The sequence below is a fragment of the Delphinapterus leucas genome, chromosome 4 (assembly GCF_059928025.1).
Source record: "Delphinapterus leucas isolate spDelLeu-1000000601 "Yukka" chromosome 4, BTC_Dleu_Yukka2, whole genome shotgun sequence".
NCBI lineage: Eukaryota > Metazoa > Chordata > Mammalia > Artiodactyla > Monodontidae > Delphinapterus > Delphinapterus leucas.
Genome location: NC_143132.1, coordinates 120,030,384 through 120,048,345, shown reverse-complemented (window position 1 = coordinate 120,048,345; position 17,962 = coordinate 120,030,384). Strand labels below are relative to the sequence as shown.

At 39.7% G+C, this 17,962-nt stretch overlaps 1 protein-coding gene across 3 annotated transcripts in view; it reads left to right on the top strand.

Moving 5' to 3' along the window:
* TSC22D2 (TSC22 domain family member 2) overlaps positions 1–17,962 on the top strand; it is a 126,598-nt gene that overhangs the window by 58,750 nt on the left and 49,886 nt on the right. The window contains exon 2 of one of the 3 annotated variants that reach the window (XM_089911009.1): positions 6,426–6,591. The exons of the other annotated variants lie outside the window; for them this stretch is intronic. Coding sequence (XP_089767135.1) covers positions 6,426–6,576 — 151 coding nt within the window. The 3' untranslated portion in view covers positions 6,577–6,591. Of the gene's footprint in view, positions 1–6,425; positions 6,592–17,962 lie in introns of those variants that run through there. 3 annotated transcript variants of the gene reach the window in all.

Below are 17,962 nucleotides of genomic sequence, written 5' to 3'. Positions count from 1 at the left end.
ACAACACTGGTACCCAAGTGTTCTATTTATCGCCTTTGTTAACCGCGTCTTGACTCTTCTGGAAGATCAGCTTCTTTATCATCTTTATGGTCTTGCCCCCGACACAAGAAAAGGCTTCACTGTTGAGACATGAGCTTAAGAACCTCCTAGTAACCACTCCTCCCATCTACCTTTCTTCAGCCCACCTTCCTCTCCCCTCTCCCCACCCCACTTTGCCCCCTGTTGACTGTCCTTGGTAAACACTCATTGGGAAAGATTGAGAAGGAACCTCTTCCCAGGAATATCAGCCTTTTTAAAAATTGGATTCTTGAAGTCTACCCTGTCCTGCTCTCCAGAGAGAATGAACAAGTGAAAACAGCAGCAGCTGCAGAAACACGGCCAGCCCCTGGCTTCCAGCGGCCTTGAGTTCCAAACCTGTGAGTCTTGGCTTTTTCCCTGCCTGCAGCTTCCTGAACCCATCCAGTTCAGCATTAGGTAACGCTGTGATGACAGCTGACCCATCTGGGAATGCAGTTTTCCTGGAGGTTTCCTCTGCTCAGATAATCACACCTTGGGAGAAAAAAACTGGTTAACAGAGTCTTCTACCGCTGGATATTCAAGAATGTTGGCACAGGGGGAGGAGTCTCAGGGGAGGAGGAGAAAGGACATCAGGGTTCTGGGACCAACATATGGGACATAAAGTAAATAGTCCAAACGACGTGGGGCAGGAGGGTGCCATTGCTTAGAGCCAGAAGCTGACTGGTATATAACTGAATGGGAATCCCTCCTTTGCCTTTGATAGCTGGGGACCTTCAAACCCGGTTGCCCTCAAAGGTAAGATCTGTGAGAGCAGGGTCTTCTGCTTTTTTATTCACAGTTGTTCTCCTGGTACCTAACACTATTACTAAATGGATGAATGAATGAGGGTTCGCACTTAGGTTACACATTCTTTCTTCTTGAGTTTTCTGATCTGTAAACGTAGCCTGAGATACCAAGTCATAGGTGTGTTGTGAGGATAAAACAAGATGAAATATGTACATTGCTTAACTGGGACCTGGCCCATAGTGAGCATGCAGTAAATGCTTACTCTCGTTTTCATTTTTTCCTCTTTCTAGGCCATGCTCTCTTTCCTCATCACTTCTTGACCAACAGTTCTAGGAAAAGATTGGGTGATTTTTAGGACCTGGGAATAGCACCTATGATAATAGAGGTCACCTAGATAAGTTAAACCACCTCCTCCAAAATCTTTTCCCCCCTTTATCTCATTAGATCCTCACAACTATCCTTGTAAGTTTGGGGAAAGCAAATATTTTTCTCATTTGACAGATAGGGAAACAGGTTTAGAGAATCCAGAGAGCTTGTAATCTGCCCAAGATCTCAGATGTGGTTGGCGGTAGAACTAGATTCCAGGCTCTGGAGCAAAACCATATCCCATGTTTTTCTCCCCATTGTACTCAAGTGAGTTAGAGGTCACAGGAAGAAAAAACTTTTCTAGAACGAATTATGTTGAAGATTTACACAAATTATTCCTATTCATTGATTCATCTATTTGATTTCATTGAGGCAGCTCTGTGATCACAACATCTGTGATTCAAAAGATGGCCACGCGGGATGGGTAAAATGAACAATATGTGACGATATATCCTCCTTAGATGAAGAAAGGTAAGTCACCATCCATAGAATACCAACCACTCTGCAATCGGCTTACTGATAGCTGATTTGTTCAGCCTCAGTGCAGCAGAGGGGTGCTGACTATTGTTTATTTGTTTGAAGTGTGAATTTTCTTAAGTAGCACATACTCATTAAAAAAAATTCCAATGAAGAAGCTTACCTTTAAAAAAAAAAAAAAGCCAAAATACCCTCTCCCTACTCATCCTCAACCCCACTCTGCAGAGTTAATCTTTGCTAACAGTTTTCTCTGCATATAATTAAGATACATATGCGTACACACATTTTGTGGGGTTTTTTAAACATAAATGGGATCATACTAAATATACTCTTCTTCAACAAAGAAGCATTTTATAACTAGTAACTATCAAACCTAGCACAGATATGGTAAATAATCACCTTCATTTATTTACGGTGGGAGTCAAACATCATAAAATACCTTTTTATGTGATTCTTTTTATTTATTTATTTTTAATTGAGCTGTAATTGATATATAACATTATATTTCACTGATTCAGTATTTGTATATATTGCAAAGTTACCACCATAATAAGTCTAGTTAACACCCATCACCATACATAGTTACAAAATTTTTATTCCTGTGATGATGACTTTTAAGATCTACTACTCTCTTAGTAACTTGCAAATATGCATTACAGTATTATTAACTATAGCTATTTGATGTGTTATTAGAACAGAAACTCAGTTCCTTAACACCAAAGCCCAGATTTCCTTTAGGCTCCAAATATATTGATATTCTAATGATAAGATATCAAAAGGCTATATTTCTTTTATTTGAACCCCTTCCCCTCTATTCCACTTAGCTACACAACCACCTGCCTCCAGGTGAAAAACTGAGTGGATAAAAAAGCAAAAATAGCGAGAATCTCGGTGCTCCCGGGAGACTACTCAAAGCATTTAAAATAGTTCTAACTTTAACACCTTTTAACCAACTATACTGAAGTGTAACCTGTACAATAAAATACACCCTTTTAAATAAAGAGTTTGATGAGTTTTGACAAGTATACATCGTCATGTAACCACAACCACAGTCAAGATGAAGAGTGGTTCTCTCGCCATAAAAATTCCTTCCTGTCCCTTTGCAGTTGAGTCCTACCCATCCCCTGCCCCTGAGCTGTTTCTTGTTTGGGTTTTAGGAAGGTTGTTTTTGTTGTTGTTTTGGTTTGGTTTTGGTTTTTTGAAATTTTAGATTTCCCTTATGTTAAACTTCATATAAATGGAGTTATGCAGAATTAATCTTTTGAACCTGGTTTCTTTTGCTCATTGCAATATTTTTGGAAATTCGTATGTGTTGCTCTATCAGTAATTCATTCCTTTGCATCACTGAGTGCATACAACACAGTGCATCCATTCAGTGATAATGAGTAATTGGGCTGCTTCCTATTTGGAGCTGTTATGAATAAAGCTGCATGAACATTTGTGTCCAAGTCTTCGTATGGATATATTGTTTCCATTTCTCTTGGATAAATACCCAGGAATGTTTCATATGGTGAATATATAGTTCTCTTGATTTTTAAAACGGCAAAATGTTTTCCAAAGTGTTTACATGTTTTACTTTCTCACTGAGCGTTCCAGTTCTCCACATCCTTGAGAGGACTTAGTACTGTCACTCTTTAATTTTAGACTTCAAAGAAGTATGTAGTGGTATTTCATTGTGATTTTAATTTGCATTTCCCTTATAACTAATGATGCTGAGCATCTTTTCATGTGTTTATTGGCCATGAATATATCTTTTGTGAAGTATCTCTGCAAATCTTTTGCCCATTTTTACTAGCTTGTTTGATTTCTTATCATTTAAGTTGTAAGATATCTTTGTATATTCTGTATACAATCTTTTGTTAGATATAGGTATTGCAAATACTTTCTCCCAGCCTGTGACTTGTCTTTTCATTTTGAGCAGAATATTTTAATTTGATGAAATACAGTTTATCAAAATTTTCTTTTATGGTTCATGTTCTTTCAGTCTAAGCTAAGAAATCTTTGCCTACCCCATAGTCATGAAGATTTTCTCCTTTGTTCTCTTCTAGAATTTTTATATATTTAGCTTTTATATTTAGGTCAGTGATCCATTTTGATTTAATTTTTGTATATAGTAAGAGGTAAGAGCTTGAATTTACCCTTTTGCATATGGATTCCAATTGAAAACATTATCCTTTCCCTGTAGAATCTCAGCATCTTAGTCAAAAATTGGTTGACTATAGATGTAAAACCCTTACAATGTAAATATAACCCTTAATTCTGTTCCATCGACCTATGTGTCTATCTTTTTGCAAGTACTGTACTCTCGATTTCTGTAGCTTTATAGCAAGTTTTTTTTTCCAAAGGCCATCCTTGTATTGTTGATTTATAATGTGTTAATTGCTCTGTATAGCAAAATGATTCAATTATGCATATGTATACATTCTTTTTACATATATATTCTTTTCCATTATGATTTATCATAGGATATTAAATATAGTTCTCTGTGCTATACAATAGGACCTTGTTGTTTGCAAGTTTTAAAATAGGATAATTTAAGTTCTCAAATTTCTTCTTTTTTTAAAAAAAATCATTTTGGCTATTCTGAGTTCTTTACATTTCCATTTAAAATTCAGAATCAGTTTGTCAATTTCTACCCAAAAAACAAGTCTGATGAGATTCTGATGGGCTTTATTAAACATGTAGATCAAGTTAGGGAGAAATACCATCTATGAACATGGAATTCCTCTCCATTTATTTAAATCTTCATCTTACCAATATTTTGTACTTCTCAGTGTACAGTTCTTATGCTTCTCTTGAAAAATTTATTCCTAATTACTCTTTCTGAGGCTTTTGTGAATGGAATTTTTTTCAAGATCAATTTCAGATTGCTCTCTACTATATAGAAATATAATTAATTTTTGTTTATTGATCTTATACCTTGTAACCTTGTTGAACTCATTTATTAGTTTTAGCAGTGTGTGTGTATGTGTTTGGGAGGTGGGTGGGTTTCTTAGGATTTTCTACATACAGGCCTATGTCATCTGCAAATACAGACAGTTTTACTTCTTCTTTTACAGTCTGAATGCCATTAATTAATTATTTCATTTATTGCACTGACCAGAACATCTAGTAAAATGTTGAAGAGAAGAGGATATCTTTGTCTTATTTCTGATCATAGGGGAGAAACTTTCAGTCTTTCATGATTAAGTATATTGTTAGCTGTGACTTTTTTTGTAGACGTCCTTTTTTTTAAAAAAAAAAAAAAAAGCCCTTTATATTTTCTATTTCCCTCTTCATTATATTAACATTCTCGGCAATCCTTGTGCATATTTGTAATAGCTAAAGTGCTTGCCTGCTATTTCCATTGTTCATCCTTTCTGGGTTTGATTCTTTTTTTTTTTTTAATTCACGTTTTTTTTTTAATTAATTAATTTATTTAGTTTTGGCTGTGTTGGGTCTTCGTTGCTGCGCGCGGGCTTTCTCTAGTTGTGCAAGCGGGGCTACTCTTCGTTGCGGTGCGCGGGCTTCTCATTGCAGTGGCTTCTCTTGTTGTGGAGCATGGGCTCTAGGTGCACAGGCTTCAGTAGTTGTGGCACACGGGCTCAGTAGTTGTGGCTCGTGGGCTCTAGAGCGCAGGCTCAGTAGTTGTGGCGCTCGGGCTTAGTTGCTCCTCGGCATGTGGGATCTTCCCGGACCAGGGCTCGAACTCATGTCCCCTGCATTGGCAGGCGGATTCTTAACCACTGTGCCACCAGGGAAGCTCTGGGTTTGTTTCTATTTACTTATTTTTCTCCTAATTAAGGGTCACATTTTCCTCCTTTTTCACATCCAGTAATATTTGACTAGATGCTAGACATTGTAAATTTTACATTCTTGATTACCGAATTTTGTTGACTTGCTTAAAAGAGTGTCAGACTTTGTTCTGACAGTTAGTTAAGCAAGCTGAGGATAAGCTTAATCTTTCTGAGGCTGATTTTTAACCTTTTGAAAGGGCAGCCCAAGAGTAGCTGTTCCTCTGGAGCTAGTTTAGCCCCTGCTTTTAAGGTGTGACTTCTGTGTGGACTCTACAGAAGGCCTGGGTGTTCACTGAGGATTTCACACTCTGGCTGATTGGAATTCAAATAAGCTCTGAGACGTCCATCTTTCAACCCTCTGGTGGTTCTTTGCCTAGTCCCATATAATTTTGCCCTACACATACATGTACAATTGGGTATTGAGCAATATACTCACTGGGAACCCTATGCAATTTTCTGGAGCTATGTCTCCATTCAGCTCCTTCCTCTGCAGCACTCTGCCCTGTAAATTCCAACCTCCTCGGCTTTCCCAAACTCCCACCTCAGTCTTCTCAATTCAGTGACGCTACTGTACCCTATTTGAGTTTTCCCTCCCTGTGCAGTGAACTAGAAATTACCTCTATGCAGAAATCTAGGGTGACTGTAGGGCTCATCTCATTTGTTTCCCTCTTGTCAGGGATCACAGTTTTGCATTGTTTTTGTCCAGTGTTTGGAAACAGTTGTTTCATAATCCGGTCTGTTACTCCATCATTGCCATTGGTAGAAATCCAATTTTTTTTAATTTTGAAAATTTACGAGTTTCTCCAAAACTAAAACCTGTATAGGCCCATTACTCAAATTTCTCAACTGTCAAGATGAATAAGTTCTGAGAATCTAATGTACAGCATGGTGACTATAGTTAACAATACAGTATTATATACCTTAAAACTGAAAATTGATCTTAGAGGACTTCCGGGAAGATGGCGGAAGAGTAAAACGCGGAAATCACCTTCCTCCCCACAGATACACCAGAAATATATCTACACGTGGAACAGCTTGTACAGAACACCTACTGAACGCTGGCAGAAGACCTCAGACCTCCCAAAAGGCAAGAAACCCCCCACGTACCTGGGTAGGGCAAAAGAAAAAAGAAGAAACAGAGACAAAAGGATAGGGACGGGACCTGCACCAGTGGGAGGGAGCTGTGAAGGAGGAAATGTTTCCACACACTAGGAAGCCCCTCCGCGGGTGGAGACTGCAGGTGGCGGAGGGGGAGAGCGCAGCCACAGGGGTGCGGACGGCAAAGCGGAGAGATTCCCGCACAGAGGGTCAGGGCCGACCGGCACTCACCAGCCCGAGCGGCTCGTCTGCTCACCCGCCGGGGCGGGCGGGGCTGGGAGTTGAGGCTCGGGCTTCGGTCAGAGCGCAGGGAGAGGTCTGGGGTTGGCGGCGTGAACACAGCCTGAAGGGGTTAGTGCGCCACGCCTAGCCGGAAGGGAGTCAGGGAAAAGTCTGGACCTGCCGAAGAGGCAAGAGACTTTTTCTTCCCTCTTTGTTTCCTGGTGCGCGAGGAGAGGGGTTTAAGAGCGCTGCTTAAAGGAGCTCCAGAGACGGGCGCGAGCCGCGGCTGAAAGCGTGGACCCCAGAGACAGGAATGAGACGCTAAGGCAGCTGCTGCCGCCACCAAGAAGCCTGTGTGCGAGCACAGGTCACTATCCACACCCCACTTCCGGGGAGCCTGTGCAGCCCGCCACTGCCAGGGTCCCGGGATCCAGGGACAGCTCCCCCAGGAGAGCGCACTGCACGCCTCAGGCTGCTGCAACGTCACGCCGGCCTCTGCCGCCGCAAGCCAGCCGCGCACTCCGTGCCCCTCCCTCCCCCCGGCCTGAGTGAGCCAGAGCCCCCGAATCAGCGGCTCATTTAACCCCATCCTGTCTGAGAGAAGAACAGACGCCCTCCAGCGACCTACACGCAGAGGCGGGGCCAAATCCAAAGCTGAGCCTCTGGGAGCTGTGAGAACAAAGAAGAGAAAAGGAAATCTCTCCCAGCAGCCTCAGAAGCAGCGGATTAAAGCTGCACAATCAACTTGATGTACCCTGCATCTGTAGAATACATGAATAGACAATGAATCATCCCAAATTAAGAAGGTGGACTTTGACAGCAAGAGTTATGCTTTTTTCCCCTTTTCCTCTTTTTGTGAGTGTGTATGTGTATGCTTCTGTGTGAGATTTTGTCTGTATAGCTTTGCTTCCACCATTTGTCCCAGGGTTCTATCCGTCCATTTTATTGTTTTTTGGTTTTTTGGGTTTTTTTCTCTTAATAATTATTTTTTTATTTTAATAACTTTATTATATTTTATCTTACTTTATTTTATTTTACTTTATCTTCTTTTTTTCCTTCCTTCCTCCCTCCCTCCCTCTCTTCTTTCTTTCTTTCTTTCTTCTTCTTTCTTTCTTTCCTTCTTTCTACTTCTACTAATTCTTTCTTTCTACTTTTCCTCCCTTTTATTCTGAGCCGTGTGGATGAAAGGCTCTTGGTGCTGCAGCCAGGAGTTAGTGCTGTGCCTCTGAGGTGGGAGAGCCAACTTCAGGACACTGGACCACAAGAGACCTCCCAGCTCCACATAATATCAAATGGCGAAAATCTCCCAGAGATCTCCATCTCAACACCAGCACCCAGCTTCACTCAACGACCAGCAAGCTACAGTGCTGGACATCCTATGCCAAACAACTAGCAAGACAGGAACACAACCCCACCCATTAGCAGAGAGGATTCCCCAAATCATAATAAGTCCACAGACACCCCAAAACACACCACCAGACGTGGACCTGCCCACCAGAAAGACAAGATCCAGCCTCATCCACCAGAACACAGGCACTAGTCCCCTCCACCAGGAAGCCTACACAACCCACTAAACCAACCTTAGCCACTGGGGACAGACACCAAAAACAATGGGAACTATGAGCCTGCAGCCTGCAAAAAGGAGACCCCAAACACAGTAAGATAAGCAAAATGAGAAGACAGAAAAACACACAGCAGATGAAGGAGCAAGATAAAAATCCACCAGACCTAACAAATGAAGAGGAAATAGGCAGTCTACCTGAAAAAGAATTCAGAATAATGATAGTAAAGATGATCCAAAATCTTGGAAATAGAATAGACAAAATGCAAGAAACATTTAACAAGGACCTAGAAGAACTAAAGATGAAACAAACAATGATGAACAACACAATAAATGAAATGAAAAATACTCTAGATGGGATCAATAGCAGAATAACTGAGGCAGAAGAATGGATACGTGACCTGGAAGATAAAATAGTGGAAATAACTACTGCAGAGCAGAATAAAGAAGAAAGAATGAAAAGAACTGAGGACAGTCTCAGAGACCTCTGGGACAACATTAAATGCACCAACATTCGAATTATAGGGGTTCCAGAAGAAGAAGAGAAAAAGAAAGGGACTGAGAAAATATTTGAAGAGATTATAGTTGAAAACTTCCCTAATATGGGAAAGGAAATAGTTAATCAAGTCCAGGAAGCACAGAGAGTCCCATACAGGATAAATCCAAGGAGAAATATGCCAAGACACATATTAATCAAACTGTCAAAAATTAAATACAAAGAAAGCATATTAAAAGCAGCAAGGGAAAAACAACAAATAACACACAAGGGAATCCCCATAAGGTTAACAGCTGAACTTTCAGCAGAAACTCTGCAAGCCAGAAGGGACTGGCAGGACATATTTAAAGTGATGAGGGAGAAAAACCTGCAACCAAGATTACTCTACCCAGCAAGGATGTCATTCAGATTTTATGGAGAAATTAAAACCTTTACAGACAAGCAAAAGCTGAGAGAGTTCAGCACCACCAAACCAGCTCTACAACAACTGCTAAAGGAACTTCTCTAGACAAGAAACACAAGAGAAGGAAAAGACCTACAATAACGAACCCAAAACAATTAAGAAAGTGGGAATAGGAACACACATATCGATAATTACCTTAAATGTAAATGGACTAAATGCTCCCACCAAAAGACACAGATTGGCTGAATGGATACAAAGACAAGACCCATATATTTGCTGTCTACAAGAGACCCACTTCAGACCTAGAGACACATACAGACTGAAAGGGGATAGAAAAAGATATTTCATGAAAATGGAAACCAAAAGAAAGCTGGAGTAACAATTCTCATATCAGACAAAATAGACTTTAAAATAAAGACTATTACAAGAGACAAAGAAGGACACTACATAATGATCAAGGGATCGATCCAAGAAGAAGATATAACAATTGTAAATATTTATGCACCCAACATAGGAGCACCTCAATACATAAGGCAAATATTAACAGCCATAAAAGGGGAAATAGACAGTAACACAATCATAGTAGGGGACTTTAACACCCCACTTTCACCAATGGACAGATCATCCAAAATGAAAATAAATAAGGAAACACAAGCTTTAAATGATACATTAAACAAGATGGACTTAATTGATATTTATAGGACATTCCATCCAAAAACAACAGAATACACATTTTTCTCAAGTGCTCATGGAACATTCTCCAGGATAGATCATATCTTGGGTCACAAATCAAGCCTTGGTAAATTTAAGAAAATTGAAATTGTATCAAGTATCTTTTCTGACCACAACACTATGAGACTAGATATCAATTACAGGAAGATCTGTAAAAAATACAAACACATGGAGGCTAAACAATACACTACTTAATAACGAAGTGATCACTGAAGAAATCAAAGAGGAAATAAAAAAATACCTAGAAACAAATGACAATGTAGACACGACGACCCAAAAATCTATGGAATGCAGCAAAAGCAGTTCTAAGAGGGAAGTTTATAGCAATACAATCCTACCTTAAGAAACAGGAAACATCTCAAATAAACAACCTAACCTTGCACCTAAAGCAATTAGAGAAAGAAGAACCAAAAAAAACCCAAAGTTAGCAGAAGGAAAGGAATCATAAAAATCAGATCAGAAATAAATGAAAAAGAAATGAAGGAAACGATAGCAAAGATCAATAAAACTAAAAGCTGGTTCTTTGAGAAGATAAACAAAATTGATAAACCATTAGCCAGATTCATCAAGAAAAAAAGGGAGAAGACTCAAATCAATAGAATTAGAAATGAAAGAGAAGAGGTAACAACTGACACTGCAGAAATACAAAAGATCATGAGAGATTACTACAAGCAACTCTATGCCAATAAAATGGACAACCTGGAAGAAATGGACAAATTCTTAGAAAGGCACAACCTGCCAAGACTGAATCAGGAAGAAATAGAAAATATGAACAGACCAATCACAAGCACTGAAATTGAAACTGATTAAAAATCTTCCAACAAACAAAAGCCCAGGACCAGATGGCTTCACAGGCGAATTCTATCAAACATTTAGAGAAGAGTTAACACCTATCCTTCTCAAACTCTTCCAAAATATAACAGAGGGAGGAACACTCCCAAACTCATTCTACGAGGCCACCATCACCCTGATACCAAAACCAGACAAAGATGTCACAAAGCAAGAAAACTACAGGCCAATATCACTGATGAACACAGATGCAAAAATCCTCAACAAAATACTAGCAAACAGAATCCAACAGCACATTAAACGGGTCATACACCATGATCAAGTGAGGTTTATTCCAGGAATGCAAGGATTCTTCAATATACGCAAATCAATCAACGTGATACACCATATTAACAAATTGAAGGAGAAAAACCATATGATCATCTCAATAGATGCAGAGAAAGCTTTCGACAAAATTCAACACCCATTTATGATTTTTAAAAAAAAGGCATAGAGGGAACTTTCCTCAACATAATAAAGGCCATATATGACAAACCCACAGCCAACATCATCCTCAATGGTGAAAAAGTGAAAGCATTTCCACTAAGATCAGGAACAAGACAAGGTTGCCCACTCTCACTGCTCTTATTCAACATAGTTTTGGAAGTTTTAGCCACAGCAATCAGAGAAGAAAAGGAAATAAAAGGAATCCAAATCGGAAAAGAAGAAGGAAAGCTGTCACTATTTGCAGATGACATGATACTATACATAGAGAATCCTAAAGATGCTACCAGAAAACTACTAGAGCTAATCAATGAATTCGGGAAAGTACCAGGATACAAAATTAATGCACAGAAATCTCTGGCATTCCTATACACTAATGATGAAAAATCTGAAAGTGAAATCAAGAAAACACTCCCATTTACCACTGCAACAAAAAGAATAAAATATCTAGAAATAAACCTACCTAAGGAGACAAAAAACCTGTATGCAGAAAATTATAAGACACTGATGAAAGAAATTAAAGATGATACAAATAGATGGAGAGATATATCATGTTCTTGGATTGGAAGAATCAACATTGTGAAAATGACCCTACTACCCAAAGCAATCTACAGATTCAATGCAATCCCTATCAAACTACCACTGGCATTTTTCACAGAACTAGAACAAAAAATTTCACAATTTGTATGGAAACACAAAAGACCCTGAATAGCCAAAGCAATCTTGAGAATGAAAAACGGAGCTGGAGGAATCAGGCTCCCTGACTTCAGACTATACTACAAAGCTACAGTAATCAAGACAGTATGGTACTGGCACAAAAACAGAAAGATAGATCAATGGAACAGGATAGAAAGCCCAGAGATAAACCCACGCACATATGGTCACCTTATTTTTGATAAAGGAGGCAGGAATGTACAGTGGAGAAAGGACAGCCTCTTCAATAAGTAGTGCTGGGAAAACTGGACAGGTACATGTAAAAGTATGAGATTAGATCACTCCCTAACACCATACACAAAAATAAGCTCAAAATGGATTAAAAACCTAAATGTAAGGCCAGAAACTATCAAACTTTTAGAGGAAAACATAGGCAGAACACTCTATGACATAAATCACAGCAAGATCCTTTTTGACCCACCTCCCAGAGAAATGGAAATAAAAACAAAAATAAACAAATGGGGCCTAATGAAACTTCAAAGCTTTTGCACAGCAAAGGAAACCATAAACAAGACCAAAAGACAACCCTCAGAATGGGAGAAAATATTTGCAAATGAAGCAACTGACAAAGGATTAATCTCCAAAATTTACAAGCAGCTCATGCAGCTCAATAACAAAAAAACAAACAACGCAATCCAAAAATGGGCAGAAGACCTAAATAGACATTTCTCCAAAGAAGATATACAGACTGCCAATAAACACATGAAAGAATGTTCAACATCACTAATTAGAGAAATGCAAATCAAAACTACAATGAGATATCATCTCACACCAGTCAGAGTGGCCATCATCAAAAAATCTAGAAACAATAAATGCTGGAGAGGGTGTGGAGAAAAGGGAACCCTCTTGCACTGTTGGTGGGAATGTAAATTTATACAGCCACTATGGAGAACAGTATGGAGGTTCCTTAAAAAACCACAAATAGAACTACCATATGACCCAGCAGTCCCACTACTGGGCATATACCCTGAGAAAACCATAATTCAAAAAGAGTCATGTACCAAAATGTTCATTTCAGCTCTATTTACAATAGCCCAGAGATGGAAACAACCTAAGTGTCCATCATTGGATGAATGGATAAAGAAGATGTGGCACATATATACAATGGAATATTACTCAGCCCTAAAAAGAAATGAAATTGAGCTGTTTGTAATGAGGTGGATAGACCTAGAGTCTGTCATACAGAGTGAAGTAAGTCAGAAAGAGAGAGACAAATACCGTATGCTAACACATATATATGGAATTTAAGGGAAAAAAAATGTCATGAAGAACCTAGTGTAAAACAGGAATAAATACACAGACCTACTAGAGAATGGACTTGAGGATATGGGGAGGGCGAAGGGTAAGCTGTGACAAAGCGAGAGAGAGGCATGGACATATATACACTACCAAACGTAAAATAGATAGCTAGTGGGAAGCAGCGCATAGCACAGGGAGATCAACTCGGTGCTTTGTGACCGCCTGGAGGGGTGGGATAGGGAGGGTGGGATTGAGGAAGATGCAAGAGGGAAGAGATATGGGAACATATGTATATATATAACTGATTCATTTTGTTATAAAGCAGAAAAAAGAAACAAACAAAAAAAAACCCTGAAAATTGATGAGAGTAGATCTTTAGCGTTCTCTCCACAAAAAAAAAAGAAAAAAGTTAACTATGCGAAGCATTGGATGTGTTCATTTTCTTGATCTTGTAATGGTTCCACAACATACAGGTGTATCAAATCATCATGTTCTACACTTTAAATATGTATAATTATATTTGTTAAATTTTCCTCAATAACATTGGATAAATAAATAAATAAATTTTAGTGATTATCAAGATTTTGTGGGCTGAATGGTGGACCTGCAAAAGATATGCCCACGTTCTAATATCCTTAACTTAATCACATCTTTTTTTGTTGTTTTTAATTAATTCTAAAGTCCTCTGATTCTACTTTCAGAGAACTACTTTGTCTTTGGTCTGTTGAGCTAGAGAAGAAAAAGCATGCATCTTAAATTTATTTATTTAATTTATTTATTTTTGGCTGCATTGGGTCTTTGTTGCTGCACGCAGACTTTCTGTAGTTGTGGCAAGCAGGGACTACGCTTCGTCATGTTGTGCGGGCTTCTTATTGCAGTGGCTTCTCTTGTTGTGGAGCACAGGCTCTAGGCACGCGAGCTTCAGTAGTTTTGGCACGTGGGTTCAGTAGTTGTGGCACGCAGGCTCAGTAGTTGTGGCTCACAGGCTCTAGAGTGCAGGCTCAGTAGTCGCGGTGCACGGGCTTTGTTGCTCCACGGCATGTGGGATCTTCCCGGACCAGGGCTAGAACTCATGTCTCCTGCATTGGCAGGCAGATTCTTAACCACTGCGCCACCAGGGAAGCCCTAATCACATCTTTTGCCATAAAAGATAATATTGCCTTACATGGCAAAGGAGTGGATGTTATCTTATATGGCAAAAGATGTAATTAAGTCAAGGATATTGAGAGGAGGTACTTATCCTGAATTATCCGGGGGGGTCTAAATGCAACTGCATGTATCCTTATAAGAAAGAGATATAGGGAGTTTTGACATAGAAGAAAGGGAGGCAATATGACCGTGGAGGCCGAGATTGGAGTGATGCAGCCACAAGGCCAAGGAAAAGCTGGAGTCAGTGGAAGCTGGAAGGGGCAGGGAATGACTCCTCCCCAGGAGCCTTTGGGGGGAGTGCAGCTTTCCCAACACCTTGATTTTGGACTTTTGGCCTCCAAACTTACAGATAAAGCATCTCTGTTATTTAAAGGCCACCAAGTTTGTGATAATTTGTTATGGCAGCAACAGGAAACTAATGCACATTTCTTTCACTTTTTTTTCCTTACTGAAGTATTTTACAGCAAATCTCAGCTCAAATGTTATCATTTAACCTTTTCTTTTCTCCCCCCTCCCCCATTTCCTGCAAATAGGAGTGCACCTCCAGAGGCCTCCTTAGACTCAAGTCCTCGTTACCGGCTAGAAGCTTCCTAGGAGGTGCTCTGTGCCTCAGACTGCATCACACTGGCAGACACACAGTATCTGATTGTTCCTTAATGCATTTTTAATGAGGCCCAGCTTTTAAAATAACTTATGCAATCCCTGCTTAAAGACAATTTCCAAACTAATTTTAAACCCACATTTAAAATGTCTTCCAATCCACCCATAAAAACAGTGTTTCAAATAATATTTGGTCTGAAAATATTCCACTATTCCCATTCACACTTAACGAAATTGTTCTCACCTTTCTTGCTTCTAACTCTGGATTAAACGCCTCTAAGCTTCTGTCTCCAGTTATCACTGAATCACCCATGCTGCAGTTCCCCAGAATGATCAAACAAAACAGAAATAAAATAGACAACTATCAAATAACTGCAGTTTTCCAAGAGGCCTACATTATGCAATTTTCCAGTATGGATCTTCACTTTTCCCCCTCAATTGCACTGTAATGAGACTGTATTTATTTTTTCTGGTCACTGTCTCTCTCTCCTCAGCTCTTTACTTTTGCTTCAAAGCTCCCTGACCTCCCCCTGGAAACTCAACCATCCAAGAGTTTCTTCTTTCTCTCTCCTTCACCTCAGAATGCTTCCCTGCCAACCACCAACCTAACAGAGGGCACCAGGCTCACAGTTTATCCCCTGGTCCAATACCTAAGGACCAGGTGTTATTATTTCAAAATAAACATCCTTTGTGTTACAAGGAAAGTGTGCTGGACTGAGTCAAAGGGCTGAGTTCAAGCCCTGGATCCGGCACTGGCTCTGTATGTCTTAAATCTTTTTAGGGAAGTTAACATGTTGTAGGATAGAGTTTCCCACCCTGTGAGATGACCTTGGGCAGACATTTATCCAGCAAAAAAATTATATTGACTCACATAGAAAGTTATTCAAATTTCAATTAATGTCCAATTTGTGTGATTGTGTTATTGTGCCTTTGCGACCTCTTTTAACTTTAGCTATTCTTTTTTTCTTTTTAATTGTGGTAAAATACACATTATAAAATGGGCCATTTTAACTGTTTTTTAAGTGTACATTTCAGTTGCATTAAATACATTCACATTGTCGTGCCACCATCACCACCATCCATCCACAGAATTCTTTTCGTATTGAAAGACTAAACCTCCATACCCACGAAAGAGTAAGTCCACATTCTGCCTTCCCCCCAGCCCCTGGCAACCACCATTCTACTGTCTATCTCTATGAATTTGACTACTCTAAGTACATAATATAATTGAAATTATTTACAGTATTTGTCTCTTTGTGTCTGGCTTATTTCACTTAGCATAATGCCCTCAGGGTTCATCAGTGTTGTAGCATGTGTCAGAATTTCCTTCCTTTTAAAGTATGAATAATATTCCATTGTGTGTTAGCACCATATTTTGTTTGTTCATTCATTGATCAATGGACACTCAGGTTACTTCCACCTTTTGTTTATCGCCAAAAATGCTGCTGTGAACATGGGTGTAACATTGACTATTCTTCCTTTTAATAAAAAGATGATAAGGCTCAAGCCTGTCTTTAGTAGATTCCTAAGCCTTTAGCTGGAATTTAATAACATTTAAGAGCATCGTCTTGTTTTTACTGTATTTGTTTCTGTGGTTTTATATTTATGGCAAGTATACTAGTTTACAAGGGGTGCCATCACAAACTGGATGACTTAAAAAAAAAGTATTACCTTATAGTTTTGGAGGCTAAAAGTCCAAAATCAAGGTGTTGGCAGGGCTGTGTCCCTCTGGGACTCTGGATAGAATCCTTCCTTGCCTCTTCCTAGCTTCCTGTGCTGACCAGCCTGACATTCCCTGATTTGCAGCAGCATCAGTGCAATCTCTGTCTTCATCAACATGTGGCCATGTCCACACTGTCTGCCTTTTGTGCATGTCTGTGTCTGTGTCCAAATTCCCCCTTTTTATAAGGACACCAGCCAGACTGGATTAGGATGCACCCTAATAGCCCCCATTTTAACTTGATAATCTCTGTAATGACTCTATTTCCAATTAGTGTCATATTTTGGGGTGGCAGGAACTAGAATTTCAATATATCTTTTGGGGGGGGGACACAATTCAACCCATAACAGCAAAGAAAATTTCATTTCTATCTGTATGGTGATACAGAGCAGTAGACTCAAAATCCCTTAGTGACTACAACTAAAAATGAATAGGCTCTTCTTTAACAAGCAGAAATTGCACAATTCCTTTTCTCCTTGAATTTCCATTTTCTATTAACTCCCCCACAGAATTATAGCCTAATGTAGTGGTTCTCAACTGCAGGTGATTTTGCGCCACAAGAGACTTTTGGCAATATCTAGATCATTTTTGGTTGTCATAACTTGGGGCCGGGGGGAGAGTGTGCTACTGGTATCTAGTTGGTAGAAGTCAGGAATGCTGATAATTATTCTTAAGAACACAGGAAAGCACTCCCCGAAACAACAACAGAGAATTAACTGCCCCATAATGTACTGTGGTTAAGAAACCCTGACCCCATATAATACATTCTTAAGCCTAAAAGCCTTTATAACCTTATTCTACCTACTGCAATAAAAATGTTTATAAGAACCAACATACAGGGCTTCCCTGGTGATGCAGTGGTTGAGAATCCGCCTGCCAATGCAGGGGACACGGGTTCGAGCCCTAGTCCGGGAAGATCCCACATGCCGCGGAGCAACTAAGCCCGTGTGCCGCAACTACTGAGGCTGCGCTCTAGAGCCTGCAAGCCTGAACTACTGAGCCTGCGTGCCACAACTACTGAAGCCCGTGCACCTAGAGCCTGTGCTCTGCAACAAGAGAAGCCACCGCCATGAGAAGCCCGCTCACCACACGAAGAGTAGCCCCCACTCACCACAACTAGAGAAAAGCCTACGCGCAGCAATGAAGACCCAACGCAGCCAAAAATAAACTAATTAATTTTAAAAAATAATAATACTGTTTAAAAAAAAAGAACCAAGATACGTTTTTGCTATAGACGGAATGTTTTTAATCACCCCAAAATTTCTGTGTTGAAATCCTAATTTCCAATGTGATGCTATTATGGGGTGAAGCCTTTGGGAAGTGATTAGGTCAT